This window comes from Myotis myotis, unplaced genomic scaffold, assembly GCF_014108235.1.
Source record: "Myotis myotis isolate mMyoMyo1 unplaced genomic scaffold, mMyoMyo1.p scaffold_m19_p_6, whole genome shotgun sequence".
NCBI lineage: Eukaryota > Metazoa > Chordata > Mammalia > Chiroptera > Vespertilionidae > Myotis > Myotis myotis.
In genome coordinates, this window is record NW_023416368.1 from 21,026,029 (window position 1) to 21,044,274 (window position 18,246).

At 53.4% G+C, this 18,246-nt stretch overlaps 1 protein-coding gene across 5 annotated transcripts in view; it reads left to right on the forward strand.

The window, feature by feature from the left end:
• CAMK2A (calcium/calmodulin dependent protein kinase II alpha) overlaps positions 1–16,639 on the forward strand; it is a 60,399-nt gene extending 43,760 nt beyond the window's left edge. For 2 of the 5 annotated variants that reach the window (XM_036314292.1, XM_036314293.1), the window contains 4 exons: positions 6,685–6,760; positions 9,308–9,402; positions 13,083–13,311; positions 13,545–16,639. In XM_036314292.1, the coding sequence (XP_036170185.1) occupies positions 6,685–6,760; positions 9,308–9,402; positions 13,083–13,311; positions 13,545–13,548 (404 nt within the window). In that variant the 3' untranslated portion in view covers positions 13,549–16,639. Of the gene's footprint in view, positions 1–6,684; positions 6,761–9,307; positions 9,403–13,082; positions 13,316–13,544 lie in introns of those variants that run through there. The other 3 variants (XM_036314295.1, XM_036314296.1, XM_036314294.1) reach the window with 2 other exon arrangements.
• The last annotated feature ends 1,607 nt before the right edge of the window (positions 16,640–18,246 follow it).

Below are 18,246 nucleotides of genomic sequence, written 5' to 3' on the forward strand. Positions count from 1 at the left end.
TGAATTTTTTTAAGTGTGCTGATTTTTAAAACATGAATAATTGTAAGGAAAGGGAAAGCAAAAGTGCAGAATGGGAAGCATTTGTATGGGAAGTATGGGAATCCCTGCCCAGAAGCAACTAGCAGGGAGGGAGCAAACCGCATATAATTGTGATCGGATAGTAAGAGAGGAAGTATTAAGGACAGTAACAGAAACAATGGCTGTGCTGTGGGCTAACCTGGAAGTGCTTTATATTGACCTGAACTTCATCACAACCCTCTGGGGAGGTGCTGTAATTAACCCCATTCGTTCCACAGCCCCAGAAACAGAGGAGTGTCTTCAGGTCCTATAGCTCCCAAGGGTGAAGTCAGGATTTGAATCCAGGCGGTGTGACTCCAGGGCCTGGCTCGTAACCACCACGCTGGGGGCCTTGGTGTGTGGAAAGCGTGCATCTTCTGGCCAGGGGACACCAAATTGTTGGATGAGTTGGTGACGTTCTGTGCTGTCTGCACCTGGCCCTCCTCATCCCCCTGGGACAGGGAGACCAGAGAGCTCAGGGTTCCCACACTTGGGCACGTGTCAGAGACGCCTGGGAGCCCTTGAAATCTAGGAAAACACCGTTGACCTGGAGAGATCGCAGCTGGACCAGTTTAGCCATTTTTCAGTAGTTTAGGTGATTTTCCTCTAAAAGAATATAATGATGGGGAAAAGAGCATTTCATTATGCAATAAATATTTTTGCACAATTGTAATTCAGGTTTTAAGACAGCTTTGATACAATAAATGCCATGACTAGCTCTTGACTCTGCCAGGATACCCTGGAAGATCAGCCCCACCCGTGTATGGCCCTCTCTGATAGGTCCCAGCTGTGGGGGCGCCGGGGGTGGGTGGGGAGGGACTCACTAACGCCATAGCCTGGCACTAGAGCAAATCCGTTTTCCATGATGGCACTAGTGCCAACCTTTAAAAATATATGATCTTGAAGAAGAATTCCTCGTTAGGGTCAAATCAGCCTTCTAAGTCCCTCAAGTATAATTCTCCACCCATGCCTGGCCCTGCCCCTGTGGATTCCGATTCTATGGTTTTGCATTGGGCTGAGACATGGTGTTTCTGTGACCAGCCCCATAGTTGAGGGCTCACTGTCCTGATAGTAAGATTGGGATTTTTCAGGAGACTTGCCGTGGCCTCATAATTCTGGTCTCAGAGCAGTTAGGGACCATGGAGGCGAGCTAGCTCTGTGCTTCTTCACTGGGGTCCATTTGCTGGTGGACCTTGGACAACTTACTCAACCTCTCTGAGTCTCCTTAAAAATAAAGAGTTGATGATAATAGTTCCAACCTCAGAGGACTGCTGTAAAGGTGAAATGAGAGGCTGCATGTAAAGTGCTTACATGGTGCTTGGCACATGGAAATTGTTTAGTGAATCTTAAATTCTTTGTGAAGCTAGAGCTTGTGGTTGACAGGAAGCCACATGCCATTTTTGGAACATCAATTTTATTGAAAGATTATTTTAAGGCAAATATTTATATATTAAACAGACAGAGAAATATTTGGAAGAGAATGCAAAATTCGTGTGCGCTGTACATGTAAAATATGAGCTGCCAAAGACATTTCCCACGTGGGGGAATGGCTCTGGGTTGCACCCCCAAGGCCCCACATTTACAGTCATCATTCTCTGCTTTAGAGCACCATGGGAAATTTTGTGAAGCCTTGAATTTTATTTAGTTCATCTAGTCCCCACTTTTTTCCCCCTTCTTTTTTACAAATGTTATTGATTTTAGAGAGGGAAGAAGGGGGAGAGAAAGAAACATCAATGTGAGAGAGAGATGTTGATTGGTTGCCTCCCGTATATGCCCTGACAGAGGATCGAAACTGCAACTTAGGTATGTGCCCTGACCGGGAATCGAACCTGTGACCTTCCAGTGCACCCGACAGTGCTCCAACCAACTGAGAAACCCCAGCCAGGGCTAGGCCCTCTTACAGGAGGAAGTCTGAGCTCAAGGAGGAGGAAGGGCACATCGGGGTATTGATGGCAGAACTGGGACCCATCCCCTGCCTCATTTCCCCACACGCAGAAGGCCCTGTCTGATGGGAGAGACACTGGCTCAGCCAGGAGCTTCTCCCGCGTTTGGCAGGAAAGAGGAGCCCTGTGCCTCCCACAGCTTCTCCAGGCCTCAGAGAAACTTTCCAGAGAACCATTTCCTGGTGTTGATCTGCTAAGTCTTCTTCCTAAGTGAGAATAGCAGCTGGTGGGGTGGATTCCGACCTAACATTAAAATTAATTAGAAATGTCATCCTCCAGGGAACATTTTCCCATGAGCAAAGGAAGGGACATTAATATTTCAGAGCACCTCAGGCCTCATGCACAGGACTCTCACCCTCCAAATTTCACTGGGCTCTGCCAGGCTTTCTCCTCATTCCCCTACCTCCTCCTGGTCAGCTCCATGAAAAATTAATTTCCTCTACAGCCCAAAGAGCTGCCTCAGAATCTCAGCAGAGACATTCTGGGGAATATCAGCCAGGAATGCTGATCCCATCTCAGCCTTGGCATGCTGTGTGACCTTGAGAGAGTGCCTTAGCCTCTCTGGGGCCCCAGCTTTCCCATCTGTAGGGGAGCACTCCTGACTGTCTGGGTGAATACCTGGCAGGTGGAAGTGCACAGCTTGCTCCTGAGCAGCTGCTGAATGAACCCCTCACACAGCAATGGGATTGCTGAGGGCACGAGAGGGGCCAGAACCAGAGTGAATTTATCCAGATTTAAGGAACACTAGACTCCCAGATTTTTTTGTCCCAGAGAATGAAGCTAGGGAGATTCCTGCCCACTAGGCATTGGCTGTTGGTATAATTGGTGTCCTGAGTGGCTGGAGGCAAAACCAAGTTAGGTACTATCTCAGGCTACATTAATAGAGGTATAGTGTCCAAAATGGGGAGGGGAGAGAGAATGCTACTCCAGACTTGACATTGTGTAAAATCCAAGCCACACCTGGGATTATATGCTTACACTCAGTGAGGCGTTGATGAGTAGATGGCCCGCTTGAGTCAGATCCTGCAAACCATATCCTGGAGGCCTTCAGCCCCAAGGAGAGAAGACTGTCAAGGGAAAAGGCATAAATCCAGGCAGCAGACAACTCAGTGCAGGGCCCCAGACGGCAGAAAGGAACCAGAACTATAGCTAGGGGCCTTCAGGGCGACAGATTTCAACTTGAAAGAAGAGGGAAGCTGGCACCAATGGTGAGAGCTGTCCCACAGTGCAGTGGGCTGCCCAGTAGGCTGCAAGCCCCAAAATGTCAACCAAGACGAAAGCCTCACATATAGGCTGCTGGGAGGCGTCCTCGCTGAGTTTAGAGACCATCCTCAGGAGCAGCTTCCAATTCAGAGACTTGCACACGATAATAACCACAGGCCCGGCTGGTGTGGCTCGGTGGTTGAGCATCGACCCCTGAGCCAGGAGGTCACAGTTCGATTCCCGATCAGGGCACATTCCTGGGTTGTGGGCTTGATCCCCACTGGGGGGCGTGGAGGAGGCAGACAATCGATGATTCTCTCTCATCATTGATGTTTCAATCTCTCTCTCCCTCTCCCTTCCTCTCTGAAATCAATAAAAATAAATTTATGTTTTAAAAAAGAAACTAACCACAGCTCTCATGTAGGGAGTGCCAGGTTCTGCTCTAAGTGCTTTACATATTGCATCATTATTTACATAAAGAAGTTGTTATAAAGGGCTGGGAACAGTAGCTGGTTCCTAGTGAGGACCACATATGTATCAGCTATTTTTTTTTTTTTATATAGTCTTAACTCACATAATCCTTAGAACCACCCTATAAGGTAAGTGCTATTGGTAGCTCCATTATACATATGGGGAAACTGAGGCATGGGGAAGTCCCTTGCCCAAGGTCCCAGAGCCAGGATCCAAACACTGGGATTCTGGCTATAGAATTCATGCCTTTGACCACTTTGCTAGCCTCTCTGAGATGGCATGAGAAGCAGCCCACAGGGACAGGGCATTAAGCACAGGCTCCTGGGATGTCAAGCTGGATGCATTCTTAAAGTCCAGATGGAGGAGGCAAGGGAGGTGGCACTGGCCCCATGCCTGCCGTGAGCACATGGACTCGCTCTGGGTCATCACCTTGGTTCCGCGTGGGAGAGGCTGGGATGAGGTGTCTCCTGGCAGCAGTGGCTTTTTTCCACCCTCAGTCTCCAGCTTCTATGCAAGAGGGCAAAGTTGACCAGGAGGCCAGGCTCTTGGACTCCCAGAGACAGGCCACTAGGCGACTTGGGCAATTCCAGGAAACAGGGCAAAAACAGCAGCCCTAGACCCTGGTTTGGTGCCATCCACTCATTCATTCATTCTTACTGCCTCTGCCCCAACCTCAGGCAAGGCCCCAGAGTGACCTGACAGAGCTCATGGTCTCAGATGGACTCATTCCCAGCCCTGGTGATTATTCAAAACTAATTTGTTGTTCATGGTGGTAACAGACTTTGAAGATGAACATTGCTATATCTGCTGAGCACCCACCATGTGCCAAGAGCTGTGCTGGGCAGGGGCCTCTGCCCTGAGGGGCATGTGTTGTGGGGGAGAGTGTGATGGGCTTTGGAGCTGCAAACTCTGGGCCGTTGGTCCATGGTGCAGACAATTTAACTTCTCTCACCTCCAGATTGCTTACCTGTGATGTGGAAGTGATAGCCACATGAAGCTGTGCTGTGAGCTTTCAAGATCCTGTAGGTTGAGCACACAGCACAAGGCCTGGTGCGCTCATTTATTTAATAATGAGTTCCCCTGGGGGCAGGCCTGCTCCAAGCTCCTGGGATCTAGCAGCTAAGGGCAGCCACAGCCCAGCCTCCATGAACTTGTATTTGAGTTGGGGAATAGACGGCATACAGGCCCCGAGCGTCAGGAAACATGGTGGGGTGCTGGGGCCCGGTGGAAGGGTCCTGGCCTGGGAGCCAAACTGCACCCTGTCTGCTCTATGTCCCTGGGCAAGTCGCAACCCCTCCCGGGCCTCCGTTTCCCCAGTAGCGTGATAAGAAGGCTGAGTCCCTGTCTCCAGGGGTTCTTCCAGCCTGGCTGTTCTGTGACTCTGTGTCCTCTGGCTCTGAGGTGAGCATCTGGTGTGAGATGGGGTGGGGTGACTTGGGCAGTGATGAGGAAAAGGGCAGGGACAGCCTCAGCCAGGCATGGTCTCTCTCTCTCTCTCTCTCTCTCTCTCTCTCTCTCTCTCTCTCTCTCCCTCCCACATTCCAAACTGAGAAATGGGCTGCGTGTCCATCTACCTCACCTGAGGCTGCTCCATAGGCCAATGAACTGACCGGATTTGGAGCTGAGCTTGAACCTGGGGGAGGAGTGGGAGAGGGCGTACCTTTGGGAAACCATGCAAAGCTTCTGCTAGAGCTGTCCTTCTGGGACCAAGAGACCTGGCCTCAAAGTCCTGCATTACTGAGGCTTAGTCTCCTCAGGTGTCGGCTGGGGGAAACCGGCCCCGCCAAGCTCCCAGGGTGTCTGTGAGGAGCAGATGTGGCAACCATGTGGGAGGATGCAGGAAAGGGTACTTACACCGTGTACCTACTGTGTGCCAGGCTTTGGTTTGAGTGCTTCGTGCTCATCGCCTCCTCCCAGCTTCATGCCGAGGAGGGGAGCACTATCTCATCGCACAGACCAGAGAACTGCCTGTGGCCCACATTTGCACACCTTGTAAGGGCCTTGGTTGGAATGTATTTATTTTCTTTTTTAAAAGAATACAGCCTAGAATGAAAGGTCCTTCTACCTATAATTGCTCCCAAGCTTTTTTTTTTTCTTTATCAATTTTTGGAGAGAGAGGAAGGGAGAAGGAGAGAGAGCGAAACATTGATTGGTGTCCTCCCTCACACACCCGACCGGGAATCGAGCCCACAACCCAGGCATGTGCCCTGACAGGGAATCGAACTGGCAACCTTTCGGTGCATGGGATGATGCCCAATTAACTGAGCCACACTGGCCAGGGCCTGGGTTGGAATTTAGATGAAGCCTGTCTGGTACTGAAGCCTGGGTTCTTTCCACGATACTTTTGGCACTGAATGAATGAGCGGTGTTGTCCCCATTTTACAGATGGGAAAACTGGAGCTCAGAAATCACACATATAAGAAAAGTGATGTCTAAGCCTCTACCAGAAAGACAGCAGCTGTTTGTATTGTTTCGGTGGCGGCAGGGGAGGCCGAGTCTCATTATGCCTAGAAAGTTCTGGAAAGCTCAGAACCTGTTCCCTACAGGCACCCAAATGGAGCATAAAGCTCCCCATACCTAAGGGATGAATAAGCCCTGAGACATTTGTTAGCGGCCCCAGTTTGGGCATGGCTGCTAGTGACAACCATGACAGTTGACCTTGTTTTGACAGGAAATTGTATTTGGAGTCAAAACAGGCCTAGGGTCGGAATGCCCTCCATGGCTGCTTTTTGGAGGCAAAGGCTGGCAGCTAAGACACTGGCTCTGTCTTTTGTAGCTGAGGGAACTTTCATACCATTCCCACCTTTCTGGGCCTCAGTTTCTTCCTCTGTGAAATGGGAGTAATGATACCTACCTGTCATGGCTACTGTGAGGATAAATGAGACGATGTATATGAGGCCCTCAGGTCCCAGTACAGGGTCTGGCACATGATGAGGACTCAGGAAATGGTAGTTGGTGCTTCATTACTGTCACAATTGCTACTATTTCTGTGTCCCCTCCTGCCTTACAGTGCGGAAACAGGAAATTATAAAAGTGACAGAGCAGCTGATTGAAGCCATAAGCAATGGAGATTTTGAGTCCTACACGTGAGTCGGCTGGGCCCATCCTGCATGTCCTGCCTGGATTGTTGTTCGGGGGGCTGATGGCTAACTTTGGGGTCTCGTCTCTGACCCTCAGTCACTCACTCTGCATGTGCTGTGAATCAGAATGAACTCGAGTTTCTGTTTTGCGTTCAGACTTTATGCTTTTATTAAGCTTTCTGTCCAAAATGCTTCTCTATACCTTAGTCCTGCTCCTCCTGCTCCTCATTCTCGTTCCCCAGGACTCTTTTGCTTCCCTGAGGAAAGAGGGGGTGATCTCCACTGCAGCACGGGCCTCCTCAGGAAATGCGCTGGGAAGGAGGAGAGGGAGGCAGGTCCCTCCTTAGTCTTGCCTTGTGGGCCTGGGTCTTCACCCTGGACCTTCTCAGCTGGGCAGGAGTGGGCAGGAATCCACAGGGTGTGTACCTCCAGTGAGCAAGGGTGAGCAAAAGAACCTCAAAACGGAACCTAAAACTCTCTAGGGAATAAGGCAGTGTGCAAAAATAACATGAAAGGAAACAGGTGGTATAAGATGTTCTCTGCACACCTACCTGTCACGGCCAGCCCTCAGAGGGGCAGCTGTGTGCAAAAGCTGAGCTGATGCGCCCCCTGGTGGTCACCCAGACACCCTTCCTGGTCTGGCCCAGAAGCCGGCCCTGAGCCTGTCTTCAGCTGCTCCAGGGAGAGCCAGGATTCCAGGCTGAGGACTCAATCTCTTGGCAAGGATTGTTAAGGCCTGGGCCCGGAGACCCCACATATGCTTTCAGTGGACAGAAACTGCCAGCTAAGGCAGAAAAACCCTTGCCTGTTGGGTTCAGTGAGGGGAGAGCAACCTGGCTAGGTTTGCTCCTTGGGCAGCCTGTTCTTGGTTTCCACTGTGCCCAGGAGCTGAAGTAGGTTTCCCAAAGGCCTGGCAGTCGCTGTGGGGGGGGGGGGGGGGGGGGAGGGGGTTTCCACAGCGACAGGTGGCAAAGCCTCAGAAATATATTGGTTATCTCTGGAGGAACAGGACCTTGGAAGGTGCAGGTGTTAGACTGAGGCCACAGGTACATGTGTGTGCATGCACTTGTTCATGCATGTAGGTTTGCGATTGTGTGCACAGGGGTGTTGCACAAAAGCATGGAAATGCGCTGTTAAATCGGTTTTGCAGCGGCCCTAGAAAGAATTCAGTCAGCCATGGGAGAGCCAGAGAATGGCGCCGGGAGGACACAGCCAGGAAAGGGGGGAAAGAGAGGTGGCACCTGTGGACCCCAAGTCTCTCAGTGCCATTTCTGGGACTCCCCCACTCTGTGATGTCACTGTCACTTTCTCTGGCATCTGTAGTGTACTCTAGGTTTTGACCCCGTGCCATGCCCTTTGGTGCCCGTGGGGCCCTGAGTCTGGCCCTGTGTGCCCCTGGATAAGTCCCTTCATGTCGTGAGCCTTGGTTTCTCTACATGTACAATGAGGCTGAAGCAGATGGTCTCCTTCAGAGGCAGGGATGCCCAGAGACCTCCTGGAGAGGGGCTGCCCCAAAGGTGCTCAGTCTCCCCGATGTTTACAGCTCAGACTCCCATGTGGTCTGAGCACAGCCCCTGGCCCCTGGTTAATCCACCTGAAGAATCTGAGGTTCTGAGTGGAAAAGCCAGTTGCCTGGGGTCACAGCAACAGGGCAGTCAGGGCAGCCAGGGACAGAGCGCCCTGCACTTGCTGGAAAATGCTGGACCTGACCCCCTCCTCCAGTTGTCTTCAGTCCCGCCTGTCCCTCCCCACCCCCCACTGGGACCTCTGCTTTTCCTGGGGTACTTTCTGTCCCTGGCTTCACTGTCATTGTCACAGGAGTCCATGTTATGCCGCAGAGACCTGGGGGTGGGAGAGACCATTACCCGCCCCCCCCCCCCCCCCACACACACACCTCCCAGCTGTCAGGGTCTCTCAGAAAACTGAGAACAGGCAGGGAGCATTGCCCTGAAAATACACAGTGAGGGCCTCCCTGGCCATGCCCCGGGCGCCCTCCTCCCAGGCATTGCTTTGTGGAATGCTGTTTTCCTCATCTCATAGTGAGGGCTGCTGTTCAACAGGACACCTCTGTTTAAAGTAGCAAAACGCACCCTCTCCAGGGCAGACCTGCTTGGTGAGCGCAAGTCACTTTAATGTGAGTGGAAAGGTCCCCTTCCCAGGAACCCAGGACAAAGTAGGAACTCCCCACCCTGTGGATCTACTGCCTGGGGTGCAATTTGGAGAGTAGCCTCCAGGCTGGGCTGTGCAGGGCACAGCTCTGCACGCATTCATGGGGCTCTTGCTTGGAGAGGTTAAGCTGCCTGCTGGTAAAATGGCAGAGCCAGGACCTAAACCCAGGCTGCCCAGTTCTAAATGGCACCAGCCAGTCAGTGATGCCCCCACACCACACAGTTCGCAAGCCCCTTCCCCATCCATCAGCCTCACTGATCTTGCGAGGCGGGTGCAATTACTCCAATTTGACAGGCTCACCCTCTGTGGGTCCAGGCCCCTGGATGAGAGGGTGGCTCTGGGAGGCCGCCCCAGCCCCTCTTTCCTCTGACTTCCTCCCCCCAGGAAGATGTGTGACCCCGGGATGACAGCCTTCGAACCCGAGGCCCTGGGGAACCTGGTCGAGGGCCTGGACTTCCATCGATTCTATTTTGAAAACCGTGAGCAATTCCTTCTGTCTGGGGTGCCTGTTGTCTGCTCTCGTTCCGTGTCCTGCCGGATGGCACAGCAGGGTGACGGGCAGGGCCCCCGGGGCGGCTCAGGAGCCAGCGAAGAGGAAGATCCCGTGTGGACAGGGGTGGGTACCACCTTGGTTCCCTCTCCTAACCCTGGTCCGCCCGACTGCCAGCTGCCCCTCCTGTGGCTGAGGATGGGGATCTGGGAAAAGCATGGCAAGCCCTCCCAGCCCTCTCCTGCCCGCAACCCTTCCCATGAGGGCACACATCCAACTGAGAGTCATCTTGACACCTGGGACCACCCCAGCTGCCCACCTGGTCACAAGCTGGCTTGTGGGTTGTTATGCAGGTGCCCCCTCTGGGTGGGGAAGCGGAGAGGCCCCGAGCTCACACTGCTGTGCCCTGCCTGTTTGTCTGGGTCTCTGTCCGCATGTCTGTCCTCTCTGGGCCTCTCCCCTGCAGGAGAGACCCGGCAGCTTTGCAACCAGGGGCTGTCGGGGCTGAGGCTGGGCCTGACCCAGGGTGCTTTCTGCCTGTGTCCGTGTCTCACCTTGGCCAGGGGTCAGACAGGGATGAACCAAAGCGCATGCAGGCTAGGATCACGCAGCTCGGGGCTCGGAGGAAGGCCTTGGAGGTGACATGTCCAGGGTCTTCCAAAGGGAAGGCAGGGACCACTGAGGCTTCACCAGATGATTTCCGGGGCACGTGGGCACCGCTCCAAGCCACATTGGTCCTCACAGTGAGAAAGTTGGTCCCATTCTAAATTCTCCTTCAGTACATCTGGCTCCATCAAGGGGAAAGGCTCAGTTGGGTGCTAGTCTGTCTTGAACGCCCCGTAACACTTTCTAATTTCCCTCTTCATCAAAGAGAGTGGCTCAGATCTCTTGCAGGCAGGAGTGCGGAGCTAGGATTACAGCGCTTCATTTCATTTCCGCTGGACTTATTAAAATTGTGTTCTGTGATACTGTTGTCACGAATGGCTGCGCTAGAAAGTTTTCTTTTAAAATATCCATTACTAAAGGGAATCGATTTAAGGAAATACTTTAAGGTGGCAGTTGTAGGTTAAAATAAAGGAGGTATTTAAGTGGCTGAAGTAGGAGCTAGTCCAGCTCTTCATCACACAGAAGGGGAAACTGAGGCTCAGAGAGGGGAAGTGACGTGTCCAAAGGAACCCAGAAAGTCGGTGGCAGACCCCAGTCCCGACTCACTGCAGCGCCCTTCTCTTCCCTTCCCTTCCCTTCCCTTCCCTTCCCTTCCCTTCCCTTCCCTTCCCTTCCCTTCCCTTCCACGTGCTGCCCCTCTCCTCTGTGCACCAGTGGCCATCAGCTGGACACTGCTGCCTGCACCCACTCCGACTGAGTCTTACAGGGTACAGGGGCTCAAGAGCACCCCAGAAAGCTGTGAAGAAAAGTTGCATTTTCCGTGATCAGTCAAACTCTGATTCTTTAAGGCTAGCAATGGCAGTTTAATTTTCATGTAAAGAGAGGTGGCTGGACCCTGCCCTCCCCCTCCAATCGGTCCCCATCACCCTAGAGCTCCCTGGCTGGTCACTGAGGCCATCTCTCTACTGGTGTGTCCTCTGGGGGTGCTGGTTCCCCAGTGTGTACTCCAGCCTTCACAGAGCAGAGACCAGGCTGAGCTGACTCTAAGGGCTTGGGGAGCCAAGGGAAAAGAACACAGAGAGAAGCTCGTGCTAGCCCTTGGCCTGCGGCATCGCCCCAGCCCCCTAAACTCTAAGCTTGACCATCTGGTCACGTCACAGGACCCCTGAGAGCAAGACCCAGAGTATCTGCCTGCTTGTGGCCGAGCCCCACTGTACTCCCTGCCTTTTCCTGCTGGAGGCCCCGGCGGCTTTCTCCCATGCTCTCCACCACGGCAGATGTTGAAAGCCTCCAGTCTGTTCAAGAGACACCACATCGGGTGTCTGCTTCAGAAAGGCCCCTCAGGACCCCTGCCCTCGTCACCAACAGCAAGGCCCAGTGCCCTCAGCAATGCGAAGCCCTGTCTGCCCCCCTGGGATTGTTCTAGATTGCTCTAATTCAGTCCCACAGAGACACGGACTTCTTTTAGGTTCTACTGCTTTTCTTTCAAAACCTGGCCCAGCTTAGAACAAGTCAGGTTGCTTCTCTGGACCTCAGTTTCCAGATCTGTGCAATGGACTGCCTTCAGCTCTGGATGCTGTCAAGGATGCTTACAGAAGCTTCCTTGCATTTGGAGGAGGGCCACTGGTGACCTCTGACCTCTGAAGTCACTCCCAAGCCTACAACACAAAAGCTGTACATTCTCTCTACGAGCCCAGAATTGTAAAACTACATTAGTCTACATACCTAAGACTCAGTGATTTTGAGTCCTTTATCCAAAGCCTGGGTAGCGTGTGATTATAATATTAGGGGTGGATACTATTGGAGGCTTTCTACAGTCACGGGGGCGGGAGGGGGGGGAGGGAGGCATTTTTCCAGAAATCAGTGACTCACAAACCTGGCTGGGCTTCAGAATCAGAGAGGGTGGGGAAGGGGACAGGGGCTTCTTAATACTACAGATTCTTGAACTGGCATCTCCAAGGGTGGACGTGTGCTTTCTGTGGGGTTTGGGCCTACCTTTGGGCTATACGAAGGGAAAGCTAAGGGTTATTCCCGAGACCCTGTCCAGTCCCTCCCTGGGTCATCATCATCTTTCTGTGCTTTTGTTTTGCTGGAAAAAAATTAAGAATTCCTAGAATCAAAATAAATAATAATAATAATAATAATAATTATGATAGCTAATATTTTCCATAGAGAAAGATGTTTCAGATCTTTCAAACGATGCATTTGTCAGTCCTATGATTGTAAGAGCTATGCATTTCTCCCTAACTCTGGAAAGCTCCGTGACCTCACCCTATGAACCGCAAATACCATCCTTACAACCCCAAGAGTCTAAGGTTCTACAATCTTAATATTCCCCAAGTTTCCTTCATTCTACATGTTGAGAGCAGTGGTGTCCAATGAGGGGCCCACAAGCCATACCTGGACTGCACACATGTTTTATGTGGCCTGCATGATGTTTTAAACTTGAATTAGATGCCAATAATTAAAAAGGAGACATTTCCACATAAAAATCCAGATTTCCTGATTCTCTTGAAAAGTCAGAAAGTGTGGCACCAGGGGTCCCAGTTACTCACATAGCAACCACTAGGGGAGCTGTGTACAGGGCGCCCCCTGTGGATGGAATGTGGTCAGCCATTCACCAGTGTCCACCACTCGCTATTGTCTCCCTCACCCAGAGGCAAGGGGTCAGTTGTCATTTAGCATTTTGTACCCAGCTCAGCCCCTCACTTATGTACTTGCCTGGCCTCTGTAGGGATCTGGGTTCGAGACTCTGGTCTCAGATGATTTGATTCTATAATCATCTAAGTTCTCTTTTTCTGTGTCTGAGACACTGTGATTCTAAAATTCCATTTCCCTGTGCTTGAAGACGTCAGGGTGTCTGAAATCCATCATCCCTAAGCGGGGATGTGGCCTAGTCACCTAGGAGTTCTGCCTCGACACCCAGGTGGCTGCGCCCTGTCACAGAGATGAGGCAGGCAGAGGGGCTCCCCTGGGAATGTGCTGGGAGTTGGGGGAGAGAAGGACACGAAGCAGAAGTCCCTCAGTTGCATCTGCTCTGCTCACTCCCGTCCCCGCCTGCAGTGTGGTCCCGGAACAGTAAGCCTGTGCACACCACCATTTTGAACCCCCACATCCATCTGATGGGCGACGAGTCAGCCTGCATCGCCTACATCCGTATCACTCAGTACCTGGACGCCGGCGGCATCCCGCGCACGGCCCAGTCGGAGGAGACCCGCGTCTGGCACCGCCGGGATGGCAAATGGCAGATTGTCCACTTCCACAGATCTGGGGCGCCCTCTGTCCTGCCCCAGTAAGAGCCCCTCCTTCCTGCCTCGTCATTAGGACCATCTAAAGGGAGGCCATGGGATGGGGGCGGGTGGACCGTGGGAGGAGACCAGGCCTGCAGGTCCCAGGGGAAGAGCTGGGCGGGTCCCTTAGGTGGTAGCTACCTCCATCTGAGGAGGTAGGCCAGGGCGGGTGCCGGAGGAGAATGGGGCACCTCAGATGCACCTGCATGACCCACGGCATTGTTGTGTCTTACAGTTGAAGGGCCAGGCGGGGGCGCTGTACTGCAGATATCTGCTCCTCGTTCGTCTGTCCGTGGAATGTCGCTGCTGGTTCTCCCACCTTGGATTTTGCTGGAATTCCCCCACTCACATCATCCCACCACCACCACCGTCACTTTCATACCTGCATCAAGAAAACCTACCCACAAAGCCATCGCGTCTTCAGAGCAAACGGCCACATCTCCCTGCCGCCTGTCCCCAGCCAGGGTGGAGCTTCCTCAGGCCCGGGTGCCTTGGGTGCTGGCCCTGAGGACACCCCAGCCCCTCCCCCCCCCCCCGCCCCCCCGGCTGCCATTGGCCTGACTTACCTTGGCTGCAGAGTGCCCAGCTGTGTGTTCACCCAGGGGCTGGGGAGTCAGGAGATCCCTGATCTCTCCTCTTCCAGGATTCCTCTGGGAAAGGCAGATGAACCCGCCACCCCTGCCCACTCCTGCCCCATGGGAGAGAGTGAGAGAGGAGCCGATGCCAGGAGCCTCCGGCCTCAGACTGCCTCCCTAACTCGCCTCCCGTCCCGGCCTCCAGGCCCCCGCCTGACACTTACCCTCAGTGTGGGGAGCGCGATCCTCTCAGGGTGCCCCCACTCTCTCCTTCTTCCTTCTCTGATGTTTACCTCCATCGCTCACCACTCATTCCACCCTCCATCGGCCCGGGGGATTCCAGCTCCATCATAGCTGAGGGAGAAAACCTGATTGCTTCTTGGGGGCAAAAGAAAGCAACATCTAGGTTATCACTTCTACTTGGACCGCATGCCTTTTTATAGCCAAACTCCCGTGTGTTTCATAAATGGATCTCACGTTCACTGATATTTATGTAATAACTAGACCTCTCCATTATTGTAAGAGGGTTGGGTTGGGTTGGGAAGGGAGGTGGGAAGAGGACAGAGGGGTAGCTTTTTTCCTATTCGTTTATTTATTTATTTTTCAATGTCACCTCTGAGATGGACTTTGTCACCAGTGGTTCCCCAGGTTTTGGTCCCAAGGTTCTTTTCAAGATGGAATCAGATGTCAGTGCTAAGACACGGTGAATGGGGGCCGAGAGCCTGGGGGAGGTTTTCAGGATGGAAATAGCTGGACTTTTCTTTGCTTGCCTCCCAAACGGGAGTCCTCATGACCACGATTCCCAAGCTTTCATCCCAGCTCATCTGTGTGCCATCCCCAGCGTCCTCACCCGTCTCTGGCGGAGGACCCTGAGCACGTGTCTTCATCACCCACCCCCTCGGTGTCTGCTGGTCCACGCAGGGCACCGGAATGTCTACTCTCCACGCCTCATCCTGCAGCCGCGGGTTCGCATCGCTCCCTCCTTTTTTCTTTTCCTTGCTCTTGCCCTCTTCCCTGGGACTGACTCTGATGTGGAAGGCCTTGGCACACCCACTAGGATCTACTGTCTGCACTATTTTCTTTGCATGACTTTATATGCAGTAAGTATGTTGAAAAAAAAAACAGAAAAGAAGAAAAAATCACAGCAAAACCAATCTACATGTTTTGGACAAAAAAAAAAAAAATAGAGGTTGTATTCTCAGTGTCCGACTCGGAAATATGTTGCTGCCTCTCTGTGCTTCTGGCCTCTGTGTGGCCGTGTTTTGCCAGCATGAGATATTGTCCCCTCTGGAGGATTTAGGGGAGGAAGAGCCGCATCCCCAAGGCTTGGCGGAGGCACTGATTCCCCCAAACCTCCCGGGAGTCCTGGGTGGTGGGTGGAGCAGGACTGATGGGGATATTTGATCCAGACCTTTCTGCATTTTCCCCAATGGTGGGCTCTTCTCTCAGTTGCTGACGCCCTGGGGACAGGTGAGGCAGGCAGGCTGGGGCCACAGGCCAGTCAAGAGGCTGCCCAGGCCTCCTGGTTTCCAAACTGGTCGATCACTAGCCTCTATTCTTGGTAGAGACCCTGCTGCCGAGGCCCAGGGGTGGGCACTGGCTTGCCCCAGGCCCAGAGGGTTTCCCAGTAAGGCCCGCTGATCCCAGCATCCCAGCAGCAAAGAGGCCTGCCTCCCTGTGAGCTGCCAGCTCCCACAGCCATGCCCAAGCCAGAGGTGTGGCCTTCCCCGGGGGTGCTGCAGCCAACAAGGCCAAGTCTGGTCCCTTCCTCAGGCTTGGTTTCCCCATCAGTGATAGGAGTTAAGTATTCCTGCCCGGCCTGTGTTGCAAGGGCTGATGGGAGAATCAAATGGGGTAGCACAATTGACGGGGTTAGGCACTGGCTGGACTCCCGTTTCGTTCTGAGCCTGGCCGGTCCCCTCCCCCGCCTGCCCGCTCATTCTCCTCGTTCGTGCCTGTCAACTGGGGCAAGAGCTGTGGTTTGGGGGTCATTGGGATTCCATGCCCAGCTCTGGCCAGACTTGCTGTGTGACCCCGGGCAAACCCTTTCCCCGTTCTGGTCCTCACTTTCCCAGCAGAGGAAACTGAGCTGGAGGACGCCCAGGTCCTGCCTCCCATTTGCTGACACACTTCCTGCCCACCATGTCCCTCTCCAAGTATCAGGGAAGTGGAGGCAGGTCCCTACCCCAGGCTGAGATGGCCCCAGTGTGAAGGCCTCGCCTGCGGGTGGGCGGGCAGCCAGCCGGTGTGGACTGCAAGGCACCGGCACTGGCACCCGTGTGATCCTGAGGCAGCAGGCAGGGGAGACGGACGGACCACGCAGCCCAGAGCCCATGCCCCTCCCTCCCCCAAACACAGTCAACTCTGTGCTCCTTCCAAACATCCTATAGATGCAAAAAATCCAGACCTAAGACAAGGCCTAGGTCCCAGCATGCAAACACGTTTACAGGAAAGCATTCTCCCGGGTTGGTGCCCACGTGGCGCTAACCCTGACCATGGCCTCCCGTCACCCTTCACGGGAAGACCCTCTGGGGGGATGTGTTTGCCAGGCTCCCCATGCTGGTTTCTTTGTTACTATTTGTTTGGGGTTTTGTTTCAGTTCTTTCTTTTTTCTTTTCTGTTTTTAAAAAATATGTGGCTGTGAACTTGAATGACCACTGCTCAAACTTTCTGCTACTGGGGGGAGGGGGGAAAGGAGGGGCGTCTGTTTTATTCTTGGTGTTTTCAGTGCAATAAATAGCTACAAACTTCTGTGCAGGCTGTCTCCCTGTCTGAGTCAAGCACACGCCGGCAGGTTGTTTCCTGTTCTGGATCTTCCTAGATGCAAAATGAAAGCCCAGGCCTTCATTGTGATTGGACCAACTTGGTCACATACTCAAGGCTGAGCCAATCACTGTGACATTATGCCTGGACCACCTGCCACACCCTTAGAGACAGGGATGGGGCTCTCAGGCACCTGGGGGCCCTTAACAAAAGCAAAGGGGTTGCTCTAAGGAGCCAACAGCGAAGTCTCCCTCGGGGCCCTGGGGCGAGGCTCTTCTCTTCCAGGCCTGGGTTCCTTGGTTCTTTGTATAACGAGGAGGTTGTTCCAGAAGTCCCTCCCCACCCATTCTGTTCCCTCAGCCCAACTTCACAGACAAGCCCCAGACCTCAGAGCCCCTGGAGACTGAATTGGACAAGGGTCTTTTTACCCACAAACTATCTGTGGAAAGAGTGCATGGGGACAGGGGCCTTGGGGCTGGACAGAGGGAAGGCGTGAGAGGTTCCACTGGCCCATTTGAAGCCACATTTGAGGCCAGTTCGGTTTCTTGAGCCCAAGATGCCCAGACTGAGCCAGGGGGTAATGCAGAGGCTTTGGTGACCCACCATCCTGGTTTGCAGGCAGGGATTTTCAGTGCTAAGCCTGGGACAGTCTTGGGCAAACCAGATGGGTTGGTAGCTCTAAGCCATGTCCCCTAAGAGGTGTAGATTCCACAGGACCAGGGAATGTGCCTTCTGGAGCCCAAAGTCCCCTCTTGATCTTGCTCCTGGTGTCCTGGGGTTCCAGAATGTTTGCACCAGCCACTTTCTGGGTCTATCCTCACTGCTGCTATGTGGGGTGGCCAGGGGGCGTGTCATGGGCATGTGCCCCCAGCACACACGTGAGGACCTTCTCAGTGAGAGCAGAGGCCAAGGCTGATTGCAGAGGGGCCTGGGGGCTTCTACTGACACTCTTGTCCTGGAGCCTGCAAATCTTAGTGCCAGGCTGCCCAGCTCTGCCTTCATGAGCCCTGCATCTGCCGCCTGGGCAGAAGGCAGGGCTTGAGTCTGGGGCTGCCATTGCAGACACTTGCCAGCAGGTGGAAGCACAGGAGCAGGTTACAGGATGTCCTGGGCCCCATGGGGCTACTGTGCTCTGGGCGCTCCCAGTTGACCTTTAACTCTCCGACAGTGCCAGCTCCACTTAAAACACTATTATTAGCTAATGGAGCATGACCTTTTATAGTTCACAGGCCTCTCACCACACCTCTTGTCCCAGCCACAACAGCCCTGTTCTGAAGATGAAGACAATGAGACTCAGAGGCAAAGGCTTCTCTCAAGACCGTCAGGGCTCCAGGGCTGGGTTCCGCTTCCTCCAGGATCTCCCTGCCCTGGCCCGTTTCCTGGGCTCGTCTCCGGGCAGCCAGCACATACTGACTGGGTTCTTAGGAACTCATTTGTCCCTTCCAGCTATTGCCTCATGTCTCAGTTGTCTACACTCGCCGTCTCCACCTCCTCACTGCCCATGTGCTCCAAAACCCACTGCGGATGGCTGGTTACCCCTCGTTCTCCTGCTCAGCCCAACACCTTCTTGCCCTCAGGACACAGCTCTGGTATCTCCTT